General features: G+C 49.0%; 8 protein-coding genes across 8 annotated transcripts; 3 read left to right on the top strand and 5 right to left on the bottom strand.

Annotated features, from left to right (window-relative positions):
* Positions 1-1144: 1144 nt before the first annotated feature.
* Positions 1145-3039, top strand: LCP9604111_8616 (uncharacterized protein; the record flags this gene model as incomplete). The annotated part of the gene is made up of 3 exons (XM_039076779.1): positions 1145-1365; positions 1429-1716; positions 1788-3039. The coding sequence occupies 3 exons, from the start codon at positions 1145-1147 to the stop codon at positions 3037-3039; spliced, it is 1761 nt and encodes a 586-aa protein (XP_038925360.1).
* Positions 3040-3406: 367 nt separating this feature from the next.
* Positions 3407-4985, bottom strand: LCP9604111_8615 (arylsulfotransferase family protein; the record flags this gene model as incomplete). The annotated part of the gene is made up of 2 exons (XM_039076778.1): positions 3407-4090; positions 4152-4985. 2 exons carry the CDS (start codon positions 4983-4985, stop codon positions 3407-3409), a joined length of 1518 nt encoding a protein of 505 aa, XP_038925359.1.
* Positions 4986-5979: 994 nt separating this feature from the next.
* Positions 5980-6746, bottom strand: LCP9604111_8614 (GNAT family N-acetyltransferase; the record flags this gene model as incomplete). Its single annotated transcript, XM_039076777.1, has 2 exons — positions 5980-6290; positions 6356-6746. The coding sequence occupies 2 exons, from the start codon at positions 6744-6746 to the stop codon at positions 5980-5982; spliced, it is 702 nt and encodes a 233-aa protein (XP_038925358.1).
* A 355-nt stretch (positions 6747-7101) lies between these two features.
* On the top strand, positions 7102-8508 carry LCP9604111_8613 (uncharacterized protein; the record flags this gene model as incomplete). Its single annotated transcript, XM_039076776.1, has 4 exons — positions 7102-7297; positions 7351-7701; positions 7758-8420; positions 8468-8508. 4 exons carry the CDS (start codon positions 7102-7104, stop codon positions 8506-8508), a joined length of 1251 nt encoding a protein of 416 aa, XP_038925357.1.
* A 366-nt stretch (positions 8509-8874) lies between these two features.
* On the bottom strand, positions 8875-12950 carry LCP9604111_8612 (ABC transporter ATP-binding protein; the record flags this gene model as incomplete). The annotated part of the gene is made up of 3 exons (XM_039076775.1): positions 8875-11888; positions 11947-12865; positions 12915-12950. 3 exons carry the CDS (start codon positions 12948-12950, stop codon positions 8875-8877), a joined length of 3969 nt encoding a protein of 1322 aa, XP_038925356.1.
* Positions 12951-13646: 696 nt separating this feature from the next.
* Positions 13647-15027, bottom strand: LCP9604111_8611 (GNAT family N-acetyltransferase; the record flags this gene model as incomplete). Its single annotated transcript, XM_039076774.1, has 2 exons — positions 13647-14009; positions 14062-15027. 2 exons carry the CDS (start codon positions 15025-15027, stop codon positions 13647-13649), a joined length of 1329 nt encoding a protein of 442 aa, XP_038925355.1.
* Positions 15028-15849: 822 nt separating this feature from the next.
* LCP9604111_8610 (uncharacterized protein) lies at positions 15850-21594 on the top strand (the record flags this gene model as incomplete). The annotated part of the gene is made up of 2 exons (XM_039076773.1): positions 15850-16200; positions 16249-21594. 2 exons carry the CDS (start codon positions 15850-15852, stop codon positions 21592-21594), a joined length of 5697 nt encoding a protein of 1898 aa, XP_038925354.1.
* Positions 21595-22356: 762 nt separating this feature from the next.
* LCP9604111_8609 (uncharacterized protein) lies at positions 22357-23475 on the bottom strand (the record flags this gene model as incomplete). Its single annotated transcript, XM_039076771.1, has 1 exon — positions 22357-23475. The coding sequence occupies one exon, from the start codon at positions 23473-23475 to the stop codon at positions 22357-22359; it is 1119 nt and encodes a 372-aa protein (XP_038925353.1).
* Between the last annotated feature and the right edge of the window lie 2318 nt (positions 23476-25793).

The raw sequence follows: 25793 nt of genomic DNA, 5'->3' as shown, positions 1-25793 counted from the left end.
GGGGAAGTCCTCGGAGTGTAGTATCGGAATTCAAGACAGACACCACTAAATTTGAGTGAGTTTTATCTGTGCAGGTGACAGATAAAGGCCTTGCTCGACCCTCGTTCCTGGGCTCGTTTTCGTAAAACTAGGATGCGTCGGAAGCTAGAGGCCTCTAGTGTTCTAGTGTTTGGAGTAGGTATATGGGAAGCATGTATCGGTAGATTTCATTACAGGATATGAAATCCGGTTTTACGGAAAAGGAACACAAAATCATTATAATACTAGGGACTTTAGCAAAAGTGAGACACTTGTGGAGAATCAGCAACTCATGAAACGAAATATTGTTAGCCTAGACACACTCCTCGACAACTCAGGCTCGTTACTCAAAGCATCCTTGGACTGAGTTTCTAACAGGGCATGCAATGACTCCTCCAGTACGCTAGCGAGTCTCTTCTCAGCTTGATATTGATATGTTGATATTGATATGTTGAGAGTTGCTGAACCAAGGCTGCAGCTTCGGGGATGTGAAAGGAACGCCAGCTCAAATAGGAAATCAACATCCGACAAGAAAAGAAGTTTACTCTAGAGATATTCACATGAAGCGCAACACGCGAAATGGTTTAATGGAGAGATAGGGCAAAAGTACTACGGAAAATGCTGTAAAGCTCAAATACGCGTTTGTAATTTAAGTTTATTTTTTTCTAATACCGCAAAACAAAAAATACCACTAGGACCATAGACAACGACAAGGAAGAAAAGCGCCACCCTCGAGAATGGTTTGACCGGAGATGTCTTCTGAATAGGGCAAGAGGTAAGAAGAAACTAGTCTAGGATGGGCTAATCGAATAGTCCCGGAGTGGCATCAGAAATACTCGAGCACGAGGACATAGTTTATTGGGCCGAGGAAGCCTACAGGGATGGTTATGGACCCATCTTCTCGACGCTTAGGCGCGCCAAGGGGCTCGGCCTCAACTAATCTCCCTAGTGGCAATGGAAATTATTACTTACCGGACACTTTCCTTGAGTCAACACACTCATTGGTGCAGATTCTTTCCTATTACCGATATCGGATAATGCATGTCTGATATGCCAGGGTATATATATATCCCACTGATCGGCGATTTTTAGCCAGTTTAGTATTCGAACCGTAGAGTCTTTCGCCATGGCATCGAAAGAAACGGAGATCGCTCGCGAGATGGGCTCTGAAGTCCTCTATCCCTCCGAGAAAGCGCCAGAGACAGCCCACACACCGAAAGATACCGCTGAGGATCATGGCAGCTCCGACCAGGACTCTCTTGATCAAGAGGCTCAGGCTGGTGTGAAAGGTGTTCAGGCCACTGCGGCCGTGTGGACTAAGTCTCATATGATCTTGGCATATGTGATGTGAGAATCTCTCCATGATCCAATGTTTATATTCATTCAAATCACTGAATTTTACGTGTGAAGCATATGGTTTATCTACTTTGTTACCTCCATCCAGGAGGTCGTCATCCGTTCTCTGAACCCATACGTGACCAGTGCCTTTAGGCTCCATTCTTTGACGGCTGCCACGAGTATCATGGCCAATATCATTGGAGGCTTGAGTAAAATTCCATTGGCAAAGATTCTGGACTCGTGGGGTCGACCTCAGGGTATGAGTTTGATGCTGATCATTTGGGTTGTGGGATTCATCATGATGGCGGCATGCAACAACGTTGAGACATACGCAGCTGCGCAGGTTTTCTCATCCGTGGGGTATGAATTATGATAACCATTTGGGAAATATCTGTCTTTCGAACAGCCTAGCTAACTGCAACAACTTCTAGATCCCAAGGAGTCAGCTATTGTTTGACAGTTTTCATCTCAGACACCTCTGCATTGAAGAATCGAGCCCTCATGTTATCTTTTGCAACTTCGCCATACGTCATCACCACTTGGATCGGAGGTCCAATCTCCCAGAGTGTCCTCGGAGGCCCTGGCTGGCGATGGGGATTCGGAATCTTCACTATTATCGTTCCGGTTGTGGTGGCACCTCTGTGTCTTCTGTTCTTCTGGAATCAGCGAAAGGCTAAGAAGATGGGCTTGCTCGCGTCCAGCCATGGCCATGTCACCTTTGCTTCATTGAAGAAATACTGCATAGAGATCGACTTGATTGGAATCATTCTTCTGGCAGGAGGAATGGCCTTGTTCCTTCTTCCATTCAGCCTCTGGTCTTACCAAAAGGATCAATGGCGGTCAGCAATGATTATCTGCATGATCGTTTTTGGAGGCCTTTTGCTCATCTTGTTCGCCGTCTACGAGCGATTCTGGGCTCCAGTGACCTTCATCCCATTCAATTTACTGATGGACCGAACCGTCTTCTTCGGAGGGTTAATGTTCGTCTTTGAGTTTTTCAACTCAATGGTCTGGGGTAGTTATTTCACATCAATGCTCCAGGTTGTTTGGGGTCTGGATGTCACAGAAGCCAGTTATGTCTCAGCCATTTACAGAGTCGGTTCCTGTCTCTTTTGTCTCCTCGTCGGCTTCCTGATCCGCTGGACTGGTCGCTTCAAATGGCTGGCCGTTTACTTCTCCTTCCCGCTTATGATACTAGGCGTTGGGCTGATGATCAAATTCCGTCAGCCCGATACGAATATTGGGTATATTTGCATGACGCAAATCTTTGTTGCCGTGGCTGGTGGAACCACTGTTATTTGCGGCGAGCTTGCTATGATGGCGCCTTCCGATCACCAGCACATTGCTGTTGTCCTTGCTATGCTGGATCTATTCGGTAGCATCGGCAGTGCAATTGGATCAACTGTGTCTGCTGCTACCTGGACCAGTCAATTCCCGAAGGCGCTGACCAAATACCTGCCAGCAGATGTGAATATGGCAACGGTTTATTCCGATATCACGGCCCAGCTGTCGTATCCGTGGGGAAGCTCAACTCGGAATGCTATTGCTCACGCCTATGGAGATGCGCAGCGATATATGCTGGTGACCAGTGTTTGTCTGCTGGTAGTTGCCTGGGGATGTGCTGGGATGTGGAGAGATATCAAGATAAAGGATCTTAAGCAGGTCAGGGGCCGCGTTATTTAAGTTGATATGCTGTTGATAGAGAAGTGTGAAGTCGGCAGATGAAGTTTATGGGGGTCAGATTGAAGTTAGTGCAGTGGTAGGTAGTAATGTTTCTAATTAGTTGGGTGTCATGCGATTAATACCAACCATCTAGAACCGAAGAAGAGTACATCATCATTTTCTAAATTTTGGCTCGCTCAAGACAATCTCTAAATGATTAGGAGCTTGTAATCGAGTAGGATCACACCTAAAGTAAGCACTATTCAAGTATGTAGAAGTTTGCTCTCTCATAAAAGCTGAAAATGGTACTCTAGAAAGACTGGTATAGTCCACGTTTTCATTGTCTATTATCACTAAAATTACAAGATATTGCAATCATATGCGAAACCTAACACTGACTCTGCACGGGTACAATTTTGGAAACGCCTTTCTGGATCCCCAGGCCGTGAGCTTCCACTCGGACATATCCAAGATATCCTTTGATGCTCGCCACGGTCTCAAATCCTGTCTTTCGTGCCATCGCGACCGGACTCAGTTCTGAACGAGTAGCGCCCCCAAAAACCTTCCACTGTTGATGCTCAGTGGCTCCGTTCCAACTCATATAAACATTGGTCTTGTTGCTGCTTTTCTCAATACAAGAGAATACATCGGGGGGAGTTGCGGGAACGCCGACCCAGGGGGAGCGATAGGCTCGGTAACTTGAAACGACACCATCGAATCCAAACTGGGCAGTCATGATACAAGAACCGTTGGCATTATACTCCTTGATTTTAGGATTTGATCCGTAGCCCATCACAACGTGATTTGCAGGTAGTAATTGTGTGTTTCCTTGAGAAGTCGAAAAGATCTCATCGCGTTGATCGTGCAGAGTTCGGACAGGGGAGACCTCGCGAGTGGCCAGATTGACGCTCATAAATATGCCTTCGGTGTGATCAGTCCCGTTCTGGACATCGGAGTTGGAATTGTCAAAAATGCTAAGAATGAGTGCATTTTCAGTCTCGTCACGAATGCGGGCGTCGTGTTGGTAACTGAATTTGATTCCCTTGAGTTCAAAGTCGCCGCCACCTTGACCCTATCGTATGTTATTAGTATATGGGCCACAATTTAACACACTTGAAGGAGACGGTATTTACCTGTAGCGTCCAGTCCACCGATCCATCCTTCGCGATCTTGAACAGCGAACAGTAGTAACGAGAAGAAATGAGGTACGTTCCATCTTGAAACTTGTCCACTGAGTTGATATGAAAGTAGCCGTAGGGAGAGCTGCTGTTGTGTCCCCAGTCTCGAACAGGGTAGAATGGCTGTACATGTTCCAAGGGAATCTGATTGATATGGTCGAGGGCACTCCAACGGAAAAGTATCTCATTGGTCTTGACGTCGATCTCGTAGAAGAGCGAGTCAGCGATCCAACCGTTCTTGGGGCCTCCCACAGAACTGAGATCAGCCTGGGTGACATTGTAGCCGGTGACCAGCATTGTCCCATCAGACGTCATTGTATTCTCGTGGATGTCAATCCATGATACGAAAGAGGAGCTGTCAATGCTGCCCAAGGCCTTGTAGTTGTCGTTTGTCACAGAGACATTATAGATACTTCGATAGGACTCGTCCAAGACTTGAACAATGCCGTATCCCCATCCGAACGGCTCTGGGACTCCAAGGCCGTTGAAGTACGTCAGGACAGGCTTCCCATCCAGCTTCTGTACTCGGAAATCCTGTAGATCACCGGGCGGGCTTTGCCAAACAAGCTCATTACTGTCCGACATTATGAACACACCGTACTGATGTGCGTTCCATGATTGGTCAAAGAAGAGGTATCCGGGGCTGGTAGGTCCGGATTTGGAGATTTGGAGACTTGGAGGCTGGTGAGGGCTGGACTTGAAGGTTCGCCAGGGCCAAGTGGTGTTCTCAGCAACGACAAGGGTCGCTTGGAGCCCGCAAAGGGCGGCAAAGGCGGAAGAAAGACGCATGGCAAAGTCAACTTTCCTGAAAGAGGGAAATGCTGCTTCTTTTCAAACTCAAATAAATATATCACTAGAATTATTCAGAAATCCCCGCGTCCAGCCGATATCGGCCAGCCCATTCACTCTCTGATATGAGTGATTTAATGTCTGCTGACACGTTATTAAGATCGCCTAGAGAACTGAAGAATTCAGGTTGGTAGTCTAGGTCCATGGGTATACAGACGGGTTTGTGGGCCATCTGATAATCCTTGATCAGATAAGATCAGCGGCCCCACATTGATATTTCCGTACGATACAGGGGTCCGCTTGGTATCACAGGTATTTCGCGGTATCAGTAAAAGTTAATGCACGCCACGCCACGCCACGCCAGGGACTGATCGACACTTGCCGAGGTGGTCCTGGTGGAGTTCGCTTATAGTACGGAGTACTCCGTATGTTACGACTTCATAACATGTTCCTTGGAGGTCCAATCCCTTAATCCCTTGAAGATGTACAGACCCTTTATTATCTCCACAGTAATGTTCTAGCCCACATGGATGTAAAAACTGCTATTGAATAAATACGATAAATTTCAGTTGAAGTCAGGGAATGACGGCCGCACAAAAGAGTACCCCTGTTGTCATTTTTGACTCAATAATAATTAGATTGATAAAAGGTTTCCACACCCGTGGACATTTAATAACCAAGAATACGCCAAGTCTTGGCTTTGGCTGTCCGTCTCCGCTTGGGCCTCCGAGTAATTTCTAGGCTCCTTACCAAGACTAATGGAAAAGGGATGGCCAGTTTTACCATCTGATTACTCCGGAACTGGTCGGAGTTCTCGCTCATTCGGGAAACTTAGGTTCCGAGACACATTTTACACACCGTAGGCTAAGGAAGGTATGTCTACAGTGTTCTCACCACATGAGAGGTTCTCTTGGCGTCGAAAAATAAGATCTTGGCATGCAATACGGCATGTGGCATCTATGTGCATTGAACATCTAAAAGAATATGTAGATACCTATGTAGCTTTCACAGAGGGACTCTTGTCCTCCACCCATTCCTCAAATGTCATGTTTCCCGCAGCTATGGGCATTTTCACCATGAGTGGTGCTCGAACCTCCTTGTCGACCCTGGTAATTTCAGGCTTGAATAGGATGTCCTCCGAGAGAGTTTGGAAGCCAAGTTTTTGATACAACGGGACTCCCTCCACCGTCGACTCAAGGTAAATCGGTACATTCAGCTGCTCCGCAACGCTCATTCCCCATTGCATAAGCCGTGCCCCGACACCTTTACCTTGGTATTCGGGATGCACTGCAACGGTGTGGCAGTCTATCTCCGGTCAGCATAGGGTCATTTTCAATGTTTTTTCAATATAAGGATCGGTGACCACTCACACACATGCCTCTTGGGGCCAATCCACTTCTCCCTCTTCTCCCAAAGCTGTCCCAAAAACCCTTCGGCACGCTCTCGTTGGTCACCCTCCAACCATCCAATCCAGGGCTTCTGACGCTCTTCAGCGGTCCTTTCCCGCCAGTAGACTTGCCAGGTTGCCATGCCGGCGATTTTACCGGTGTCGGTGTCAATGCATTGAAAAGTGTGCTCCATGCTCAATCCTTTCCAATATTCCAGAGTCCCTTCTGTGTGGACCTTGCGGAAAGCCTCATCGTTGAGATCAGTTCCTGGATAGATGAGGTCTAGGATCAATTGGCCTTTGAAAGCCGCAAACCAGACATCGTAGATGGCCCGGATATCGGGAAGAGTGGCGGGGACAACAACGAAGCCCATATTGAATACAGAAAAGAATGTATGGTTTATTGAGGAATCGGAAATAGTCGAAGAATGTAGCAGTGTACACGGAGTAGTATCAAGTGCATCTGTATTCAACAAATTATAAGTTTCCTGGTGCCAAGACTCCCGAAGTCGGATCTGATAAGACAAGGTTGCACTGAAATTTAAAGTTACATACATGCGTAATTGGGGCTGTATTTCCTCCGGGGTCGGGTATTGAGACATTTGACCTAGTCATGTTGGTCCGATCAGTTGCTCGGGTCGATTTGCCGGCTAGTTTGACTTCTTTTCTTTCCCCCATCCCCGAAACTTCTCCTCTATTACCCCAAAGCTCATTATACTGATCGCCGCTATGCCTAGTCTCGAGGAACAGCCCCCCTTCAAGGTTCTCATTGTCGGAGGGTCTTATTCCGGTTTGGCCGCGACTCTGAACCTCGTTGACCTTTGTCATGGACGGAAATGCCGATTCAGCCTGGATGAGAATGACCAGGGCCCGGGGAACACGATTCCTGTGCAAGTAACCATTGTGGATGAGCGCGATGGATATTGTATGTGTATCGTGTTGGGATCTGAAAGCACGTCACTGACATAATTATTTTAGACCATCTGATCGGACTGCCCTTGGCCATAGCTTCCAACGCTGATGCTAGCACATTCTGGAAAAAGTTCGAGGATATCCCCGCTCTCCAGTCCCCCGATATCAATCACATCCAAGGACGAGTAGACTCGATAGACTGCAAGTCCCGAATTGCGCGTATCCATCAAAATACTGCAAATGACGGGCACAAGATTGTCGAAGAAAAATACGACTACATGATTGCGTGTTCGGGCTTGCGAAGAGAGTGGCCTAGTGCGCCTAAGTCTTTGACTCGGGAGGCATATCTTGCCGAAACTGCAGACTCTGTGCAGACTATCGAGAAAGCTGCGGAAGGCGTGGTTATTATCGGAGGCGGTACGTGGCGCCATCTTCTTTCATCTGAGTAATACTAATTGATTTGTCTGTCGCAGGGGCTGTCGGTATTGAGATCGCCGCCGAGATCAAGATGCTCCAACCTCAGGCAAAGGTGACACTCGTTCACTCTCGGCAACAGCTACTCTCCTCTGAGGACCTCCCTGATGATTTCAAAGCAAAGGCACTTGAAATGCTAAAAGAGTCCAAGGTCGAAGTGGTTTTGGGAGCACGCGTCCAGGATACAGTTCTCGGTAGCGAATCTTCTCCGGCGAAATACACGCTCAAGCTCTCAGATGGTCGAGAGCTCGTTGCCGACCATGTAATCAATGCCGTGTCACGGTTCACGCCAACATCGTCATACCTTCCCAAGGATGCCTGCGATCCTGAAGGATATGTCCAAATCACGCCCGGTCTTCAGTTTTCCGCAGATGTCCCCAACAAGAAATATCACTACGCTGCCGGTGATATTGCATCCTGGTCTGGTATTAAGCGCGGTGGAGCGGCGATGCACCAGGCGCACTTCGCAGCTGTCAATATCCACCAGCAGATGTTAGCGGAGCGGTACAATACAGAACCCAAATTCGTGGAGTTGGTTGAGGTAGCCCCGATGATGGCTTTGGCCCTTGGAAAAACCGCCGTTGGGTACTTCCCGGCCATGGGACTGTCCTCGGGCGACGAGGTCCGTAACATGTTCTTCAATGACGATCTAGGATATGAAAGTAAGTTGAGGAGCTCCCACCCAGATTTATTGAGCTAATAAAAGCAGTTTGTTGGAAATGGATGCGTTTGGGAGAAGCTACCGAGTAATGATTCAAGCCGATAGAAAAGTCACGAAACGATATATAGTGTTACCTGCCAGATAGATTCAGAAGAAAAGAGTGCATTTCAATCTAAATACAAGTACAAGAGAGTGAGGAAAAAGGAAAGCTATCTATGTGCCCTGTCGTCTTGTACCTGTCCTTCTTGTGAACTATGCGAATGGTCGCTCTCTCGCTTATTCTCGACGTAGCTCGGGGAAGGAGCGAAAGTGAAGTACGGCAAGGACAGCAAGTACGTTTCTCTTTTATCTTCACATGTAGTAGGGGATTGATTGTCTATCATAAGAGAATGAGATTAAACAATATAGATCTATATCAACAAAACTAGAAGAGAACCCCAGCTATCTACCTTTTTCTATTCACCATCCACTGTCTGGTTCAAGGCATTGACCCTATAGGTCTCGCTCCTCTCGACCAGCTGGGCGTGAGTGCCTTGCTCAACACAACGCCCATCCTCAATCAAGAAAATCACGTCCGCCTTACGGATCGTGTACAAACGATGAGCAATCGCTATCACTGTCATGTTCTTGGTTGCCTTCTCCAATCCATCCTGAAGCAATCGCTCAGACTCAGCGTCCAAAGCACTGGTCGACTCGTCTAGGAGCAACAGCTTCGGCTTTCGGATCAGCGCCCGTGCAATAGCCAGCCGCTGCTTTTGACCTCCGGACAGGCGATCACCATTTGGCCCGCAGTGTGTATCGTATCCGTCCGGAAGCTGCGTAATGACGTCGTAAATATTGGCTAATTGACAAGCTTCGTCCAACTCCTCTTGCGTAACTTCGTGGCCAGGTCGTGCGCCAAGAGCAAGGTTGAAGCGAATAGTTCCTTCGAACAAAATACTTTGTTGTGGTACATATGCAATGGAGTCACGGAAGGAAATGTCACCGTAGGCAACGTCTCGGCCATCAACATGAATGGTGCCTGATGCGGGGGAATAGAGGCGCTCGACAAGTGAAATGATGGTGGATTTTCCAGCACCACTAGGTCCGACCAAAGCGGCAAACTGACCTGGCTTGACATTCAGATCCAAACCATGAAGCACAAGGGCATCTGGCCGTGCGGGATACGCAAAACGGACCTGTTTGAAGGAGACGCTGATGCCATTGCGAGTGTCTTCGAGTTTCTCGCGGGTGACTGCCGTGGACTCGACGTCACTCGTAGACTGCAAAAGCTTGCTAGGCAGTGTTCGGATAGGGGCTGACAGTTTCTTCGTGGTTCCAAGGTCAAGCAGATTTAACAATCGGCGGGTGGCCTGGAAGGCTCGCGATACATCGGGGGCTAGGGCAAACATCTGTCCCCACAGCTGTGAACTGACAAGCAGCGCTAGCTGGACAATGAAGAACTGCGTCTGAGAATAATATCCTGCAATGATGTTTTTCGCTCCCCACCAATAAGCGAGGCCGTATAGGAAGTTGCTGAGACCGTACCCGATGGCAAGCCAAATATTGGCCCAGGCACTTTGGCGGGTTATCTCTTTCATGGGTGCCGCCAACGAACGACGGTATGTTCCCATAATCTCTTCTTCCACAGAGAGAGACATGACGGTCTTGATGGAGTTGACAGCCTCCACTGTAATTCCCACCGACCGAGCAAAAGCCTCCAAGTGGCGCTCTTCAAACTGTGCTAGTGAGGTAACTCGCATCCAGCCAGCGGCCAGGAGCAAAGGTACCACAGCAAGACAAACAAGGGCAATTCGCCACGCGATAATGTGCGACATAATGATAGCGGCGAATAGGTTGATGAGAATAGACAACATTGTACACACAACGGAGCCAGTCAGGCCTGCAAGAGCATTGCTGTCCTTGGTTATCAAGGAAAGTAGCAACGATGGGTTGCGGTCATTGGATTCGTGCCATTGGAGGTCTTGCTCGAGGATAGATCGCAGTGAAAGAACTCGCACTTTGTAGATCACATTCTCTGCCATCCAACCGAAGAGAGACCAGCTGACCAAATTTGCAAAGAATTCAATGATAGCGAGGACAAAGAACATAAGCCCATAGAACTCTCCAGCATCGCGGATATTCTGAGGCTCCTCACAGCCACTCAGCTTACTCACGACATTACCAAAGATCACTGCCGAAGCACAGTATGTGCCGCCAATGACAATGGCGCCGGTCACGGCAGGGAACAGAACAAGTGCATACGGTCGGAACATAGAGCCCAGGGAGCTGACTGTTGAGGAAAATGACCTGTGTGAGTCGACAACACCGCCGGTTTCTTTGGACTTGGAGTCTTGGGCAATAGAAGTATCGATCGTCTCATCTTTATCGGGGATTTCATCGGCCACGGAAAGACAGGGTTCAACCTTTTCTGTGATTTGATTGACAGGCGACACCGATCGGGTGGATGTTCCCTCATGAGCGTTGTCAACATTGAGATTCTGAAGGCGAATCAGCTCTGCGTAAGCACCATTGGCTGCCTGTAGCTCCGTATGAGTGCCTTGTTCAACAAGCTTTCCTTGTCTCATGACGATGATATTGTCCGCGTTCCTGATGGTAGATAGACGATGCGCAATGGTAATGACAGTTCGGCCCACGGCCACGGTCTCCAAGGCTCTCTGTATGCGCATTTCTGTCGCCGAGTCCAAAGATGCTGTGGCTTCATCGAGGATGAGAATTCGGGGATCTTTCACCAAGGCCCGGGCCAAAGAGATACGTTGCTTCTGTCCGCCACTGATCAGGTTCCCACTGGAACCAACTGAAGTACCGTAACCTTCTTGGAGCTTTTCAATGAACTTGTTGGCATCAGCCAATTTGGAAGCATCTTCGACCAGTCTTACCACCTCTTGTGCCTGATCACCGTGTTCAAGAGAGGCGGAAGCAAGAGATTGTCCCTCCCTTGCAGCGGCAGCAATTTCAACCAGCGCAGTGCCAGTCAGAATCGGTTGAAGATGAGTGTGTGCAGGGGAATTGATCAGGCCCATGGCAATGTTCTCAAAAATTGATCGATCGAGAAGACAAGGCTCTTGCTGGACAAGGCTAATATTGCTCCTCAATGCACGTACATTCAGGTCTTTGACATCATGCCCATCCAACAAAACGGTTCCTTCGGTCGCATCGTAGAATCTTGTTGCTAGCCCGGCAACAGTGGATTTTCCACTCCCAGACAAGCCGACGATGGCAGTTTGTTGACCGGCAGGGCAGGAAAGGGATAGATTCTGAAGGACTGGTTTATCTGGACGAGAAGGGAAACGGAATGAAACGTCGCGCAGCTCAATATGGCCCTTGACCTCCGCCAATACTTCTCCATCCTTCGAAGTGCCATCAATTGTGGATGAGTGCTCTATATCAGCCTTCAATTTTGAAAAGGCAACCGAAGCAGCGTCGAAGCTTTGGATGAAAGGTGCGACTGTGCTGAGGATCAAGGACGCTGATAGATAGAAGTAGTCAGCAAGTGGTCAACCAAATTCACGGATAGAGATGCTTACCATCGACTAGAATAAAAATCACAGTATATGTTGCCCCGACGGTGATGCCACCAGCATCGGACTCTACTGAGTCCGCAATCTGCCTTGACCCCTGCCAAAAGGCGAGTGCATTGGCCGAGAAAGCAATAAAGTAAAGCAAACCAGCCTGGGTGGCCGCGGCAATTGATTTGCGAATTCCAGCAATCCTGGACGGGTTCAAAAACTCGATAAACTTTTCCTCGAGCCGCGCGTTGGCCGAGAAAGCATGAACAACCATTGTGTTGGAAAATGCCTCCAGTGCTACCGAGGATGCCTTGGTCATGCTTTCCAGTGCGCGACCAAAGTACTTTTGCACAAAATATCCTCCCAACAGAGACATGATCAAGTAGGCCGGAGTCAAGGAGACCAACATTCCAGCCAACTTGGGATCCTTGATGAAAGCCACGATGTACGCGGTGACGAAAAAGGCAAGACTGTTGATCACGATTCCGACCTTTTCAGATGTTCCCTGCTGCACGGTGGTAATATCACCAGTAATTCTCGAGGATGCCTCTCCAGCTGGGAGATTGTCGAAGAAGGCCACATCTTGGCGGAGAAGGGCTTTGAAATATTTCTCACGCAGGCGCTGAGCCAGTCGCTCACCAGTCAGATTCCAGCTAAACACATAGATATAAATCAAAAAGAGGTAGGCAATGCCGATGTAGACAATCAACAAGACTTTCTTGTTAATACTATCTTGGTATGAGTCGCCATTGGTGTCGTTGGCGTTGCAGGTCGTCGAGTTCATCTCATCCACCAATTGACCGAACACAATCGACATGATCGGAAAAGGAATTCCGGAGGCAATTGCGGAGACAAGGCCCAGGATAAGGAGGGCAATATCTGATCTGCTAGGCTCGCCATAGACAAACAGGCGAAAGAAGACAGCTTTCTCCCTCCACTGTGACGATATTAGCTTGAGTAAACCTAAGCATTCAGGGGTGACATACGCTGCGCTTCTGCGCTGGTGCATCTTCGGCAGCCATAATAAAAAATCTATCTATCGGCGTGAATAGATGAGAACATTAGGAAGATCATTTGCTATTTTATCCCGAAAGTAAGTGCAATGGCAGAAAGCCATGCACTCCACTCGCCGAATGACCCGATTACCAAGAATTTACAGTGAAAAGCCGACGTCGGACAATACGTAATATTGAACCCTTTATCAGATCGACTAGTAAATAAAACCGGCAAGAGCCAAGAGTATGTATTTGTTGTTTTTTTTGTTTTGGGCTTGGAGGTTCTTGGGGGTGGGCCTGGGGTGGGCTCGGGGCTGGGCCAAGAATGCCGTATGCCCTTCGTCCGAGCGAAGGCTTCTCTTGGGAAGGTTTGCCAATTTCTTAGGATACGCCGATCCCAATACATATGTGTTCTATTCCGGAATGTTAACCCCGGAGACCTGCTTGGCTGCTGTTGCGAACTTTACTTTTTAGGGTAAATGGGGAAAATTACAACTGTCAAACTCAAAATATCGGGTCCCAGGGGTCCCGGGGACATCCCGAATCTGATTAGATTACGCTTTGTTTACTGTCGTGAAGAGGATCTGCTTGGCTTCATTGCTACCTAGGTAATTGTGGATTAAAGGCTTACGTACGAATCTGCCTCGGTATACGTCTGAAGTCTTGCTCACAAGTCCATAATATGCATAATACAATCACATCTTATTTCACATTTTCCGACTATCACAACTTCAATGAGCGGAATGGATTGCGATCGAGAGTATCAGACCCGTCAAATCGTAGGGGTGCTACATGGAAGAATTTTTCCCTGCTACCAAGGATGAGCGCCGACCGTTTATGTGGCAGATCGACCAGCTTGGCTAGGTTCATGCCCGTAGCATGGTCGTAGGTCAGAGGGGCGAGATTCGAGTATTTTGGCTCTCCAGTCACAAACTCCGTACGTGGATCATCCAGGAAGATGTAATGCATCAATCCAGACCACCACGCAATCGTGCGGTGCGGGCCCCGGAAACGCTCATCACCGACTAGCGAATGGCGGCCTCTGTCCCAGTCACCAGCATCGTAATACGCACCAAGATGGTCCTCCTGTAATTTAAATTAGCCATAGTCGGGTTGCTGGAGAAAATAGAAACCATACCTTTGTCCAGTATATCTCATGATAGGAAAAGAAAGTATCGTTGAACTTGGCCAGCACAGCGATCTGATGGGGATCATCCTGGATTTTGCGCAAGTATTCACGATGTTGGTCCAAAGTACCAGTCTCGTTCCACCCCTGAGCCACTCGAGGGTCATTCTGCCACTTATTGAAAAGCCCCAGATGTTCGTCGTTTGTGTAGTCTAGTGCATAGACCGAGAAAAATTCGTTCAAGTGTGGAATGTAGCGGCTGTAGATGCGAGAGCCGGGGGATGGCTTTGGTGGCCGTACCGGGTGAAGGGCATGTACTCGACGCTCGGGGAAACCAGTGGTGACTGTGTGTTGGCGGGGTCGGGAAGGGTAGTTGCTCAACGGCTTTCTCATATAGCTGTAAATGCCCGGGTCAGCAACCCAGGCTGGGCGGGTACCGAAGGGTGAGCCAGCTCCTTGCCAGAAGCTACTGCGGGAAAAGACCAGCTGTCCGAGATGGCTAGTGGTGACTGGGATGGGCTTCCCTGGCGCAGCAGATGGTTCGGGGTGCGCAATGGCCAAGCCCACAGCCTGTAGCTCGTGTGCAAGTATATCACTCCCACCGCCAGACAGTACGGCACGGAATATCTCGAACTCGCTGTGCAAGGTCTCGATAGCATAGACCAAATTCCAGATCTGTCCCACTGTTGGTGCCTCCGAGCTTTCCCATGAGATATAGGTAACTGGACTTCTCTGTGCGCGAGCCCAGGGTGAGTTGTTTCCTTCGTCTGGTGTGAAAGAAGAATCGGGCTGGGACAGATCTGTGAATCTCAACGACGCATGGTCCAATGGCTTTGGGGGTGGTATGCCTTCATCCCCGCGAGGAGATCTCAGTAGCTGAAACTTGCGGAGGTTTTTCTCGGTGGATACGACATGCAATTCATAGGTTGTCTTGTATGGCTCCGGTAGCCGCACCAGGGGGAGAGAACTCAAAGACATGACGTGACAATGCTACTAACTCAGAGGAGATGCACGAGGGAATAAGTAATCAGATATACAATGTCGGCATTGACCACCTCATCCTCGGTTTATTCCGGCTCGGGGAATTTCTTCATGCGATGTAGGGAATTGATCATCCTTGTCTATGTCCACCAGAGACCTTGGCTGCTACAAAGGACCATCCGTGTATCTCAGTATTGCTACTTGGCGCAGACTAGTAACAACAGGGGGAAGTCGATCTAGCCTCCCATACATGGTTAAAACGAGAATTTCCAAAGCTGGTTCAGAAATCACCAATGTGATGAATCGACGGATATCCGATGTCGCAATCAACGTAATTGATCGAGGCGGAAACTTGCGACAATGGTAAGATTGAAGAGGATGATCGTCATATTGATGACAATCTTCCACCAAAGAAAATATCGAAAGTTTCGAATTATGACTGCCATGGCTCTGCAGTAAGGTTTTTAGTGCCAAGGTGGGTCCAGGGTGGCAGTGCTTAGCGTGGACCCTTGGCGTTAGTGTATGGTATGGTATGGTATAGTATAGTATGGAGAGTAATTTGCGTTATAACCATACATGGGCTCAGATACATATGTATCCCCACTCTAACGGGCTCCATTGCAATATTGGCAATGACCGTTCGGCACCTGCTCGGATTGTTTCTACCCGTTGTGGCCCTGTTCTGCAGGCACGGGGTTTCTCGCAGGATGCCAAGTCCGTTACTGAAGATCAGCATCAGATAATTTAATCAGATCGTTGCTTCGTAGTCCCCGGAGAAGCCCTAGAGACACTTTCTTGATATTGCTATTTTCCAAGAATATGGGTGAATACATCGAGCCCAGTGCGACCCCTTGGGTCAGCAAAGAATTGAAGCCACAGGATGTTGGCTGGTCCGACTGTATGGCCCTACCAATGCTGCCGGATATAAGACACGAGGAACTTTTCGCGCTGGCTTGGATCCTCCTTCTCTTTCGGGGAACAGTGAGCAGTGAAGATGGAGGCTTTTCTTGGGTAAGCGAGGGCAGTCTCCAAGGAGGTCTCATCTCCGATGTGATTGAGGGGGAAGACAGCTCGCTGAGAACCGCCTTGGATGCAATTCGGAGGCGGGGCAAATTCGACGGAGAATTTTCGGATACACTCTTATGTCGAAATGCCTCCCTTGAGAGTAAAGTAAGTAGATCTAAAATTATAGCTGTGATCGGTTATTAACTTGATTAGTGGACATTTGCCCTGGAAGCAAAGCTCTCGGATGGTGTTGTGTATGTTCGCGGGACTCCGCGGTCCCCGACAGCCACGCAGCCTGTCGAAGCCGTCCTACCTGATATCTTCGCCGACCTCATTATTTCTATCGCCAGTGACCTCGATAAGCCCGTGGCTAAGGCCATTCAGATTGGACGGCGAGAGCTGTCACAGTTATGGAAGTGGAACGGGCTAATGCCCCCAACTATCGATCATTGCATTCAAGATATAATCAGTGAAAAAGCTCAAAGTCAAATCGATCGTCCTGCAGTCGTATCTTGGGATGGAGAGATGACCTATGGACAGCTAGAAGAGCGCTCAACAAACCTAGCCAGATATCTAGTTGATCTCGGACTGCAAATTGGCAAGGCTGTTCCACTCTGCTTTGAAAAGTCTATGTGGACAATTGTCGGTGTGCTCGCAGTGATGAAGGCTGGCGGTGCATTGGTTCTCATGGATCCTAGTCAGCCCGAGGGACGACTGAGCACTATCGCCAGCGAGGTTGAGGCTGAGTTTATCTTGACCTCGGAGTTGCAGGCGGAACTAGGATCGCGCATTGTCCCAGGAGGAAAGCAAGTTATTGTTGGCCCGCTGGTCGACGAAGACAAATTGAAATCACTCTCGGTAGACCTACCTGTGGTCCCAGCGTCGTCAACCCTTTACATCCAGTTCACCTCCGGTAGTACTGGCAAGCCTAAGGGTGTAGTCATTTCGCACTCCAACTACACTAGTGGTGCAGTACCTCGCGCCGCAGCTGTGGGATACAAAGAGCACTCGCGAGTGCTCGACTTCCCCTCGTATGCATTCGATGTCAGTGTTGACTGCATGCTGTGCACTTTGGCCAACGGAGGTTGCATTTGTGTGCCCTCAGAAGACCAACGAGTCAACGATCTCAGTGGCGCCATTCGCGGATTGAATGTAAACATGGCGCACATGACACCATCGGTTGCACGTGTCTTGGCTCCTGATATCATGCCATCGCTGGAGGTCATTGGCCTTGGTGGTGAGTCAATCTCTGCTAGCGATGCGGCCGAATGGGGCCAGAAGACGAAGGTCGTGATCGCATATGGACCATCGGAGTGCACTGTTGGTTGCACAATCAACAACGACATCCCTCCCGGTCGATCGTACACCAGTATCGGACAGGGAGTCGGAGGCACAACATGGGTGGTAGATCCATCCAACCACGACCGATTGATGCCCATCGGCGCCGTGGGAGAGCTGCTTGTTGAAGGCCCCGTGGTCGGTGATGGATACCTCAATAATCCAGAGAAAACCGCCGAGGTTTTCATCGAGGACCCGGCATGGTTGCTTGAGGGTGGGGGAGATGTGCCAGGTCGCAAGGGTCGTCTCTACAAGACCGGTGACCTGGTAAGATATGATCCTGATGCCTCAGGCAGTGTTGTTTTCATCGGCCGTGCCGATCAACAGGTGAAACTGCGCGGCCAGCGCGTGGAACTGGGCGAAATCGAGCACCACGTCCGAAATTACTTCCCTGCTGGAGCAAGTGTCGCAGCGGAAGTGATATTTCCTGGGGGGAAGAAAGCAGATGCCACATTGATTGTCTTTGTGGCAGAGGAAAAGAGTGATAAGACGGGCACAATCAGCGAGATCATCTCATTTTCAAGTTCATTCCAAAAGTTGATCGCTGGTATTGACGATGTTCTCGCCTCAAACCTGCCCCGGTATATGATCCCCACCGCATATATACCACTCAATCACATGCCACTTCTAGTGTCGCTCAAGACAGACCGGAAGCAGCTGCGTGCTCTCGGCAATGGCCTAACAAGGCGACATATTGCAGAGCTTAGATTGTCCACAGTTGTCAAATTAACACCCCGGACAGAGATGGAGCGCAAGCTCCACGGCCTATGGTTGAAGATATTTGGTGATGAGGCAGAGATCGGGGTCAATGACCACTTTTTCAGCCTCGGAGGTGACTCATTGAAAGCCATGAAGTTGGTAGCTGCTGCGCGAGAGCAGCTTCTTGCTATTCAAGTCACTGATATTTTCCAATCGCCTATTCTTGAGCATCTAGCCCTCAAAATGAAACAGGTTGAGAACAAAGCTCCAGTGGAGGTTCCCCCATTTTCGCTACTTCCAGCACACTGGGAAGCCGACGCTGCGCGGGTTGAAGTGGCTTCGCTGTGCAACTTGCATCCTGAAGAGGTGGCTGATGTGTATCCATGCACACCTCTCCAAGAAGCCCTCATGGCCCTCTCCGCGAAGTATACAGATGCCTATGTCGCGCAGAGGGTCATTGAGCTCCAGGATGTTCAAACCGCCACACGACTACAGTCTGCTTTCGAGAGTGTCTCGGTAGACTCCGCGATCCTACGAACAAGGATTGTCCAAGTCCCACGCCGGGGTTTGATGCAGATCGTCGTACGGACCAACACTCCATGGCTCAGTAGTTCCAACTTGGCGGAGTATCTCAGTAGCGATACACTCAAGGGGATGTCTCTGGGAACTGAGCTTGCTCGTTTCGCCATTGTGGAGGATGAAGCGACCGGCAAAATCTACATCGTCCTGAGCATTCACCATGCCCTTTATGATGGGTGGTCAATGCCATTGATAGTTGACCGAGTGAATCGCGCCTATCGTGGTGAGAGTATCGGCAGCCCAGCACCGTTCAAGAACTTCATCAGATGGCTTAATGACACTGATCGAGCCTCCACAGAGACATATTGGGCAACTCAACTGGAGGGCGCTACCGCGTTACAATTCCCTCTCATTCCATATACTGGGTATCAAGCGCGTGCTGATTCTCTCCTGGAACATTACGTCAAGCTGCCTCGGGCTTCGTCGAGCTCTACAACGAGCATTGCAACCCTTATTCGAGGTGCTTGGGGTCTTTTAGCCGCGTATTACACATCCTCCGATGACGTCGTGTTTGGAGAGACTATGACCGGTCGCACAGCTCCCGTGGCAGCAGTAGAGGAGATCGAGGGCCCAATGATCACCACTGTCCCGGTTCGAGTCTGTATCGATCGCAAGGCTCGAGCATCAAGCTACCTTCAGCAGATTCATGATCAAACGGTAGATCGCATTCCTCACGAACACATGGGTCTGCAGCACATTCGACGTTTGAACGCCGATGCTCGAGAGGCGTGTGAATTGCGCACAGGCATTGTAATTCACCCAACGGTCGAGGAGAGCGTATCCTCTTCGGAAGAAGAACCAGCCACCGCATTTGTTCCAACAAGCGAGGCAGAGGCCGCCCGGGAAGCGTTGAAATTCAATTCATACGCCCTTATGCTTGTCTTCACCGTTGATCCAAAAGGGTTCCTTGTCATGGCCAGCTTCGACTCGAAAACCATTGATGTCCGGCAGATGGAGCAAGCGCTCGAACAGTTTGATCGGCTGGTGCAGCAGATCCTCGAGGATCCGACTCAGCGAATCCAGCACATATACGATTCGACAATTGAGACGGATGTTCCAGAACAATGCCGTCTCGCCAAGATTGGCCCGGCAAGCCTTCCTGCGGGGGATCTTTACTCACTTGTCACATCAACTTGGATCGTTAATCCAAATGATTATGAGTCTCTTGTTCCACCTGGTGGGGTGGGTGAGCTCCTCGTTGAAAGCGAAGATGAACTGGCTTCCGGCAACCCAGTTGCCAATCCATCCTGGTTCAAGCAACCAACAAAGCTGTACACGACAAACCAGCTGGGGAAATACACCAGTGACGGCTCTGTGATTATTATTCGCGCAAAGGACGCGCAAGTTGGTCAAATCAAACCCCGAAACAGAAACCTTAGTGGTCGTGCAGCCATCACGACGGTCACGCAGCAAAAGCTCCAACGGGTCTGGAGCCAGGTCTTGGACATTCCCTGTGAGGATATCCTTTTGGATGACAGCTTCTTCGATTTGGGAGGTGACTCAATTCGTGCTATGAAGCTGGTCTCGGAGGCTCGTATGGATGGCCTTGAGCTAACTGTAACCATAATCTTCGATCACCGATCTCTCTTTGACATGGCCGAACACGCCGTGGAGGCTCAACCATCAGTTGCTACATCGCGGGAATACGCGCCATTCAGCTCACTCGATCTGACCGATGTGGATGCCTTCATCAACAAGATGACCCCGTTGCTTGCTCAGCCTGAGTGGAAGATTGTGGATGCCTATCCAAGTCGCCCGCTCCAGGAAATTGCCGTCCAGGGAACTGTCCAGCTGCCTCGTTATTCCATGCGATACGAACTTTTCTACATGGATACCGAGGTGGATCGCACTCAACTGTTCCAAAGCTGCCAGGAACTTGTCTCCCGGAATGAGATCCTTCGAACTGTGTTCGTGGAGCATGAGGGTGTCTCATTGGGAGTGGTTGTAGATGACCTTCCCTGCCAGATAATTGAATATGAGATTGAAAGTGACGTGGAGGCGTTCAGCCAGAAACTTTGCGATGTGGATGTTCAGTCACGTATTCCCCTCGGATCACCATTTTTGAAATTTCTCTTCGTTCGGCATGTTGACGGGCCCAGCAGCCTGATCATGCGCATCTCTCATGCCCAGTATGATGAGATCTGTCTTCCAATTTTGCTGCAGCAGCTATCGGCATTGTACGAGGGACGACCAGTGCCGAAGAGTCTGCCATTCTCGTCGTATGTCGGCCACGTGACTCGCACTAATCTGCCAGTCAGCATTCCGTACTGGCGTGATCTCCTTCAAGGATCGTCTATGACACGAATCCAACCCGATATCCCTGTAGTGTCTGCAGCTCATTTTGCCATCTCCAAGGATGTCAATATAGCCGCGCGACCACGGGAAATCACAGTCGCAACCCTACCGACAGCGGCTTGGGCGCTGTGCCTCGCGCGACGACTCTCCCTTGATGATGTCACTTTTGGCGAGGTGGTGAGTGGCCGCAACATTGACCTCCCCAACGCTGACGCGGTTGTTGGACCATCATGGCAGTATGTGCCAGTGCGGGTGAAGTTCGCAGATGGATGGAGTGCCATGGATCTTTTGCGGTTTGTACAGCGTCAACATCTCGAGAGCGCGCAATTCGAAGGAATCGGTCTCAAGGAAATTATCAAAGACTGTACCGACTGGCCGGAGACGGTTGATTGGTTTGATTCGGTCGTGCACCAGGATGTTGAGCATGTTGAGGGTTTGTCTTTCATGGCGGCTAGTAGTCGTATGCAGACCATCTACCCGCATTTCGAGCCGTTGCGGGAAATCAAGGTGCAAGCATTCCCCAAGGGGGATACTTTGTGCATCGAAGTTGTCACTGTTGAGTCGTGGTCGGACTTTGCTGTGTCTTTGCTGGATGAGATAGTCGACACTGTTGCGCAGTTGGTGAATCAGGTCCATTCCAGGATTTGATTGTTTGCTAAATTGATTTTTTCGTATCTATTCTATCTAGTTCATATATAAGGACATCTTTCTTGCCTTCAATAATCGCGCCATCCCTACTACTCTACGTCCTTTCGTTAGGATAAAGCTGTTGAAATCCAGTCTTGGCTTTCTAAACGCGCCATCAGATGACTACGGGCAAACATTTCTACTCCGATTCTTTCAAATCTCCTTTTCTCTCCTCGCGATTTTCCGAAGTTCATCCTTCCAGTTCCTCCCCCGGATTATCTCTGATGAAGCAAACATCAGACCACCCTCTGGGGCGCATATTAGAACCCCTTGTGTTCTACATACGTCAAATTTTGTATGTCACCTTTACTTACCCTTAGGTGCTAGCTGTGTCGTCTATTTTCACACTTTGTATTTTCACATATTTCTTTATTACCTTCTTTTATCGACTGTGATACAAATTCGCGTCGTTATTACTGCTGGGACATGATGTTTGCTTTATGGCACCACTGAAAATTCAGGCAGGGGGGGATGCGAGCAACAATCCTCTTCATTTGTACCTTCTAACCTTGAAAGGTTGGGTACTTCGTGCAGCAAGCTAGAAGTACTTTACTATATACGACACTAGGATGTTATTCCTTATATATGAAGCGAAAGTATGAAAATTTATATGAACCATCTAACAATGTGTCAATTTTACATTCCTCGTGGGATCGTAGTCTGTGTCAGAATTGTAGGAACAAAATCTAGATCCCTCGTGATACTGAGGTTGGGATGAGTAGCTCACTCCAGGACACGCTGTTTCCTCCAAGTCAAGAAGACGACATAGAACTTCTCCGTATCTGTGTCAGATGGGGGATGGTTTCCAAGATTAATGTCGCTATTTGTGCCTGAATCGGACTGAGGATCATACGGCACCAAAGCCGGAGCTGCAGGAACCGGCTCCTGTTCGTGGGCAGATTCTGACTCAGCCTCAGCATCGACCGGTCGTACAGGTCTCTGTCTTTTCAGCTCCGCCTCTTTCGCCCCAGCCCAAGTATATGCGCTCTTCGACTTGGGGTCAGCCACCAGATATAAGCCCTTGTCAGCCTCCATGGGAAATTTCCACTCGAGAGCTTGTTGTATGATGTCATCTAGCTGGTCCCTCTTCCGCATGATGGTCTCGAACTCGATCACCAATTCTTCAAGGCAGGGGATAGAGCTGAATTGGTTCCCCCATGATCGAGCGGCGTCGTGCGGGGAAACAGCCTTGCCCATATCGGTTGCATGTGTTCTTCCGGGCCGGAACGGATCGATGCCCAGGGGGTCATTGTTCTCCCAGTACCACCAGTCCGTGTGGCGAAAGGTGATGGTCATCTTCTTCGGGGCGATCCGGCACTCCCCTCGCAAACTGCGCCCGTCGTCGCCTATCTTCAACCCCTCCCATATCTGAGACCAATGGTTGTCCTCTAGGAAATACTGTTGGGTGAACAGGTGCAGATGCTGCACCTGAGCCCGCTGTTTTGGGGTCATCTTGCGAAAGTAATTTAGCGGTGACGACGCATCATTGACATGCGGCGGAGACCGATAAAACCAGAAAGTATGCTCATTTACAGCCGGTGGGAGGAGGGACGCCTCAGCGTAGATTTGCTGACATGTCTGGAGGAGGGCAGTTTGGATGCGCTTGGGCTGCTTATAACCGGGTCGGTAGTAGAAAGCATTTTGCTTGTAGAGGGAGTGAGAACTGTCGTCTGTGAGAACATCCTCGGACTCAAGGGCGAACGTATAAACGCGATTGCGGATCTCGGCGGGGAAGACGGTAAATAGCGGGGATGTCAATGGGGCTGCAGGTAGAGATGGGACAAGGTCCTGGATGGTCTCCAACCTCTCTGCATGGCGTTTTCTTAGTCGACTTGAATGCATGTTATTTGTAGAATCATGGACATTTAAAAGGGCACATCTACCAATTTATATACACCCACTGGGCGGGTTTTGCCTCCCACCTGGTGTACCCCGCTAATGCCTGGAAAAGCACTTCATTCGTTGCCAAAAATCTCGTACGCAATGATCTTGTTTTGATTGGGAAAAGCCCTGGCTAGCCTCATGGGTGCCTAAAAACAAACCCTACAGGCAACATCTGATATGGCGCACTGGCGGTGGGAGACTGCCGTACCTGCGATATGAGTGGAATGGTCCACATTCAATAATAGAAATATGCAATGATGGACATATGCAGTACACTGTACGACCACATGATATGATTCAACATTGTAGCTTCAAAGAACGACAATTCACTTTCATGTGTGATTTGTCATCCAATGATCACATGATGATAATGGATAAGATACTCGACCATGTGACCTCGCCCTGACCTCGCCGCCTCGTTCAACCCAACGATTACCTGAGTACCTAGCGGCTAGGACCCAATATGACGCCAGTCTCGAATCCCAAATCGAACCAGACTCAAATTCCTGCGACAGAGCGACCAGAAGTTAGCTAACTAGTGTTCCCCTAGCTTACGTCAAACTCAAGCGCGAAATAACTATAAAAAATGATCGGGGATTGATGGAGGGTGACAGGGTACAACATTGCAACGACCGAAGTGGCGCTGGTGCATTACTGTCATCTTCACCATTGCATCACCACCTATTCGTCCAAAATTGTCAGCTCCTTCTGAACAAAATTGCGGGAAACGAGCCAGAGGGAAAGAAGAAATAGGAGAAAGAGAACGACCACAAGGACGACAGCAGAGAATCAGGACAAGCGCGTGGGCGAACAAATGCGAAGATGGAAAATGCCCTCAAAAAGGAGGAAGATTTAGGGGTCTTAGATTACAAGATGTGAAGACGAGTGGAGTGATGTCTTTCCCCCCAGTTATCTCGGATACTACCTAGGATGAAGTCTAATTTGACGTACGAGTGGGAATAAATAAGATATCATACGCTCCTCTCATTCGAAATATGTACTGAATTCTTATAGCCCTTGAGTTTCGATTAGCGCCTGGCACGATTATCATTCTTCTCGCGAAAAGACACTGATATTTTCCTGTGCTTAGATCATGATCTTCTTCTATCTTCTGTGAGTGGGTGGGGTTAGAGCGAATCCAGGAATCACTTGATAATATGAACCTTTTCTTAGCCGTCGGAAATAGCGCAATTCGGGCTATTATGATGACAAGGTAGAAACTTGTCCGTCGCACGAAACTCGTCAACGGTTTCTCCGAACTACATGTTCGTGATACAAATGGCATGCTAGTACAGCATCACCGAGAAGTATATCCAAACCAATCTACTAACAGCGTTCAGTATTCCTAATCCCTACCGGACTCAAGATCAGTAGCATGTCAACATGCCCCTCTGCCTGAGGTGCGGTAGCGCTACTAGCAAATGTTCATCTTAAGCCATTGCAATTTCTCTTCCAGGTTACGGGTCGTTTCATCTTTCGATTGGCTTTTCTTTGAGCTTCCTGGGGATCTCTTTGATCTAGCATTGGTCCTCTTTCTGTCCGATCCTAATTCATCACTTTGTGTATTCATGTTGTTCTTCAAAACGAACACGAGCTCTTCCACGATGACGAGTCGAGGCCGCCGCCCGTTTTCGTTTCTTTCGTCTCAGTATCACTCTGGTCTCGATGTTTGGCATTTCCATAATGTTTAGGCAATTTGACACCATCAAAATCGAGCTGGTTATCAGACTGGTCCCAAACATGCCTCCGACAATAATCTTATTGTCACAATTGAGGGCTATCTCGTTGCCATTGGAAATCAGGACTAGAAGAGGAAGCCTGTGAACTAAAGGAGAAAGAGCAAGATGAAGATCCCGGCCTATGGAATGGCGGTTCCCCGCTTGCAAGGATCTTTGATTCTTTGTGAGGTAAAAACACCGGTCCCAACCCTTTGTGGGTTAATTCCCCTCCTATTTTGCGGTAGTACTTCTGTTTTACCACGCACTGGTGACATTCACCCACACCCAAGCACATATAAAATCAACACCCCGACTCTCCTACGCTCCTAGACTCCACCCTCCACCCTCATGGCACCAAAACTTTTTACCAAATTTTTCAAACGCAGGAAAAAAGAGTCCAAGTTCAAATTGAGAGATTGTTCCCCAAACGCAATAGGAATCTCAGATTCCACCTGTGAGATCAATGGCGATATATTCAATCGATGGAAACTGCCGATCCAGCCAGAACAAGGCTTATGTAAGCTTGGTGCTCGAAAGCGCAGCTCTCAACAGCAGTGT

This window comes from Penicillium roqueforti (assembly GCF_015533775.1).
Source record: "Penicillium roqueforti strain LCP96 04111 chromosome Unknown scaffold_35, whole genome shotgun sequence".
Classification (NCBI taxonomy): Eukaryota; Fungi; Ascomycota; class Eurotiomycetes; order Eurotiales; family Aspergillaceae; genus Penicillium; species Penicillium roqueforti.
Note: the sequence above shows the minus strand (reverse complement) of the source record. Positions and strands in the feature narration are given on the sequence as shown.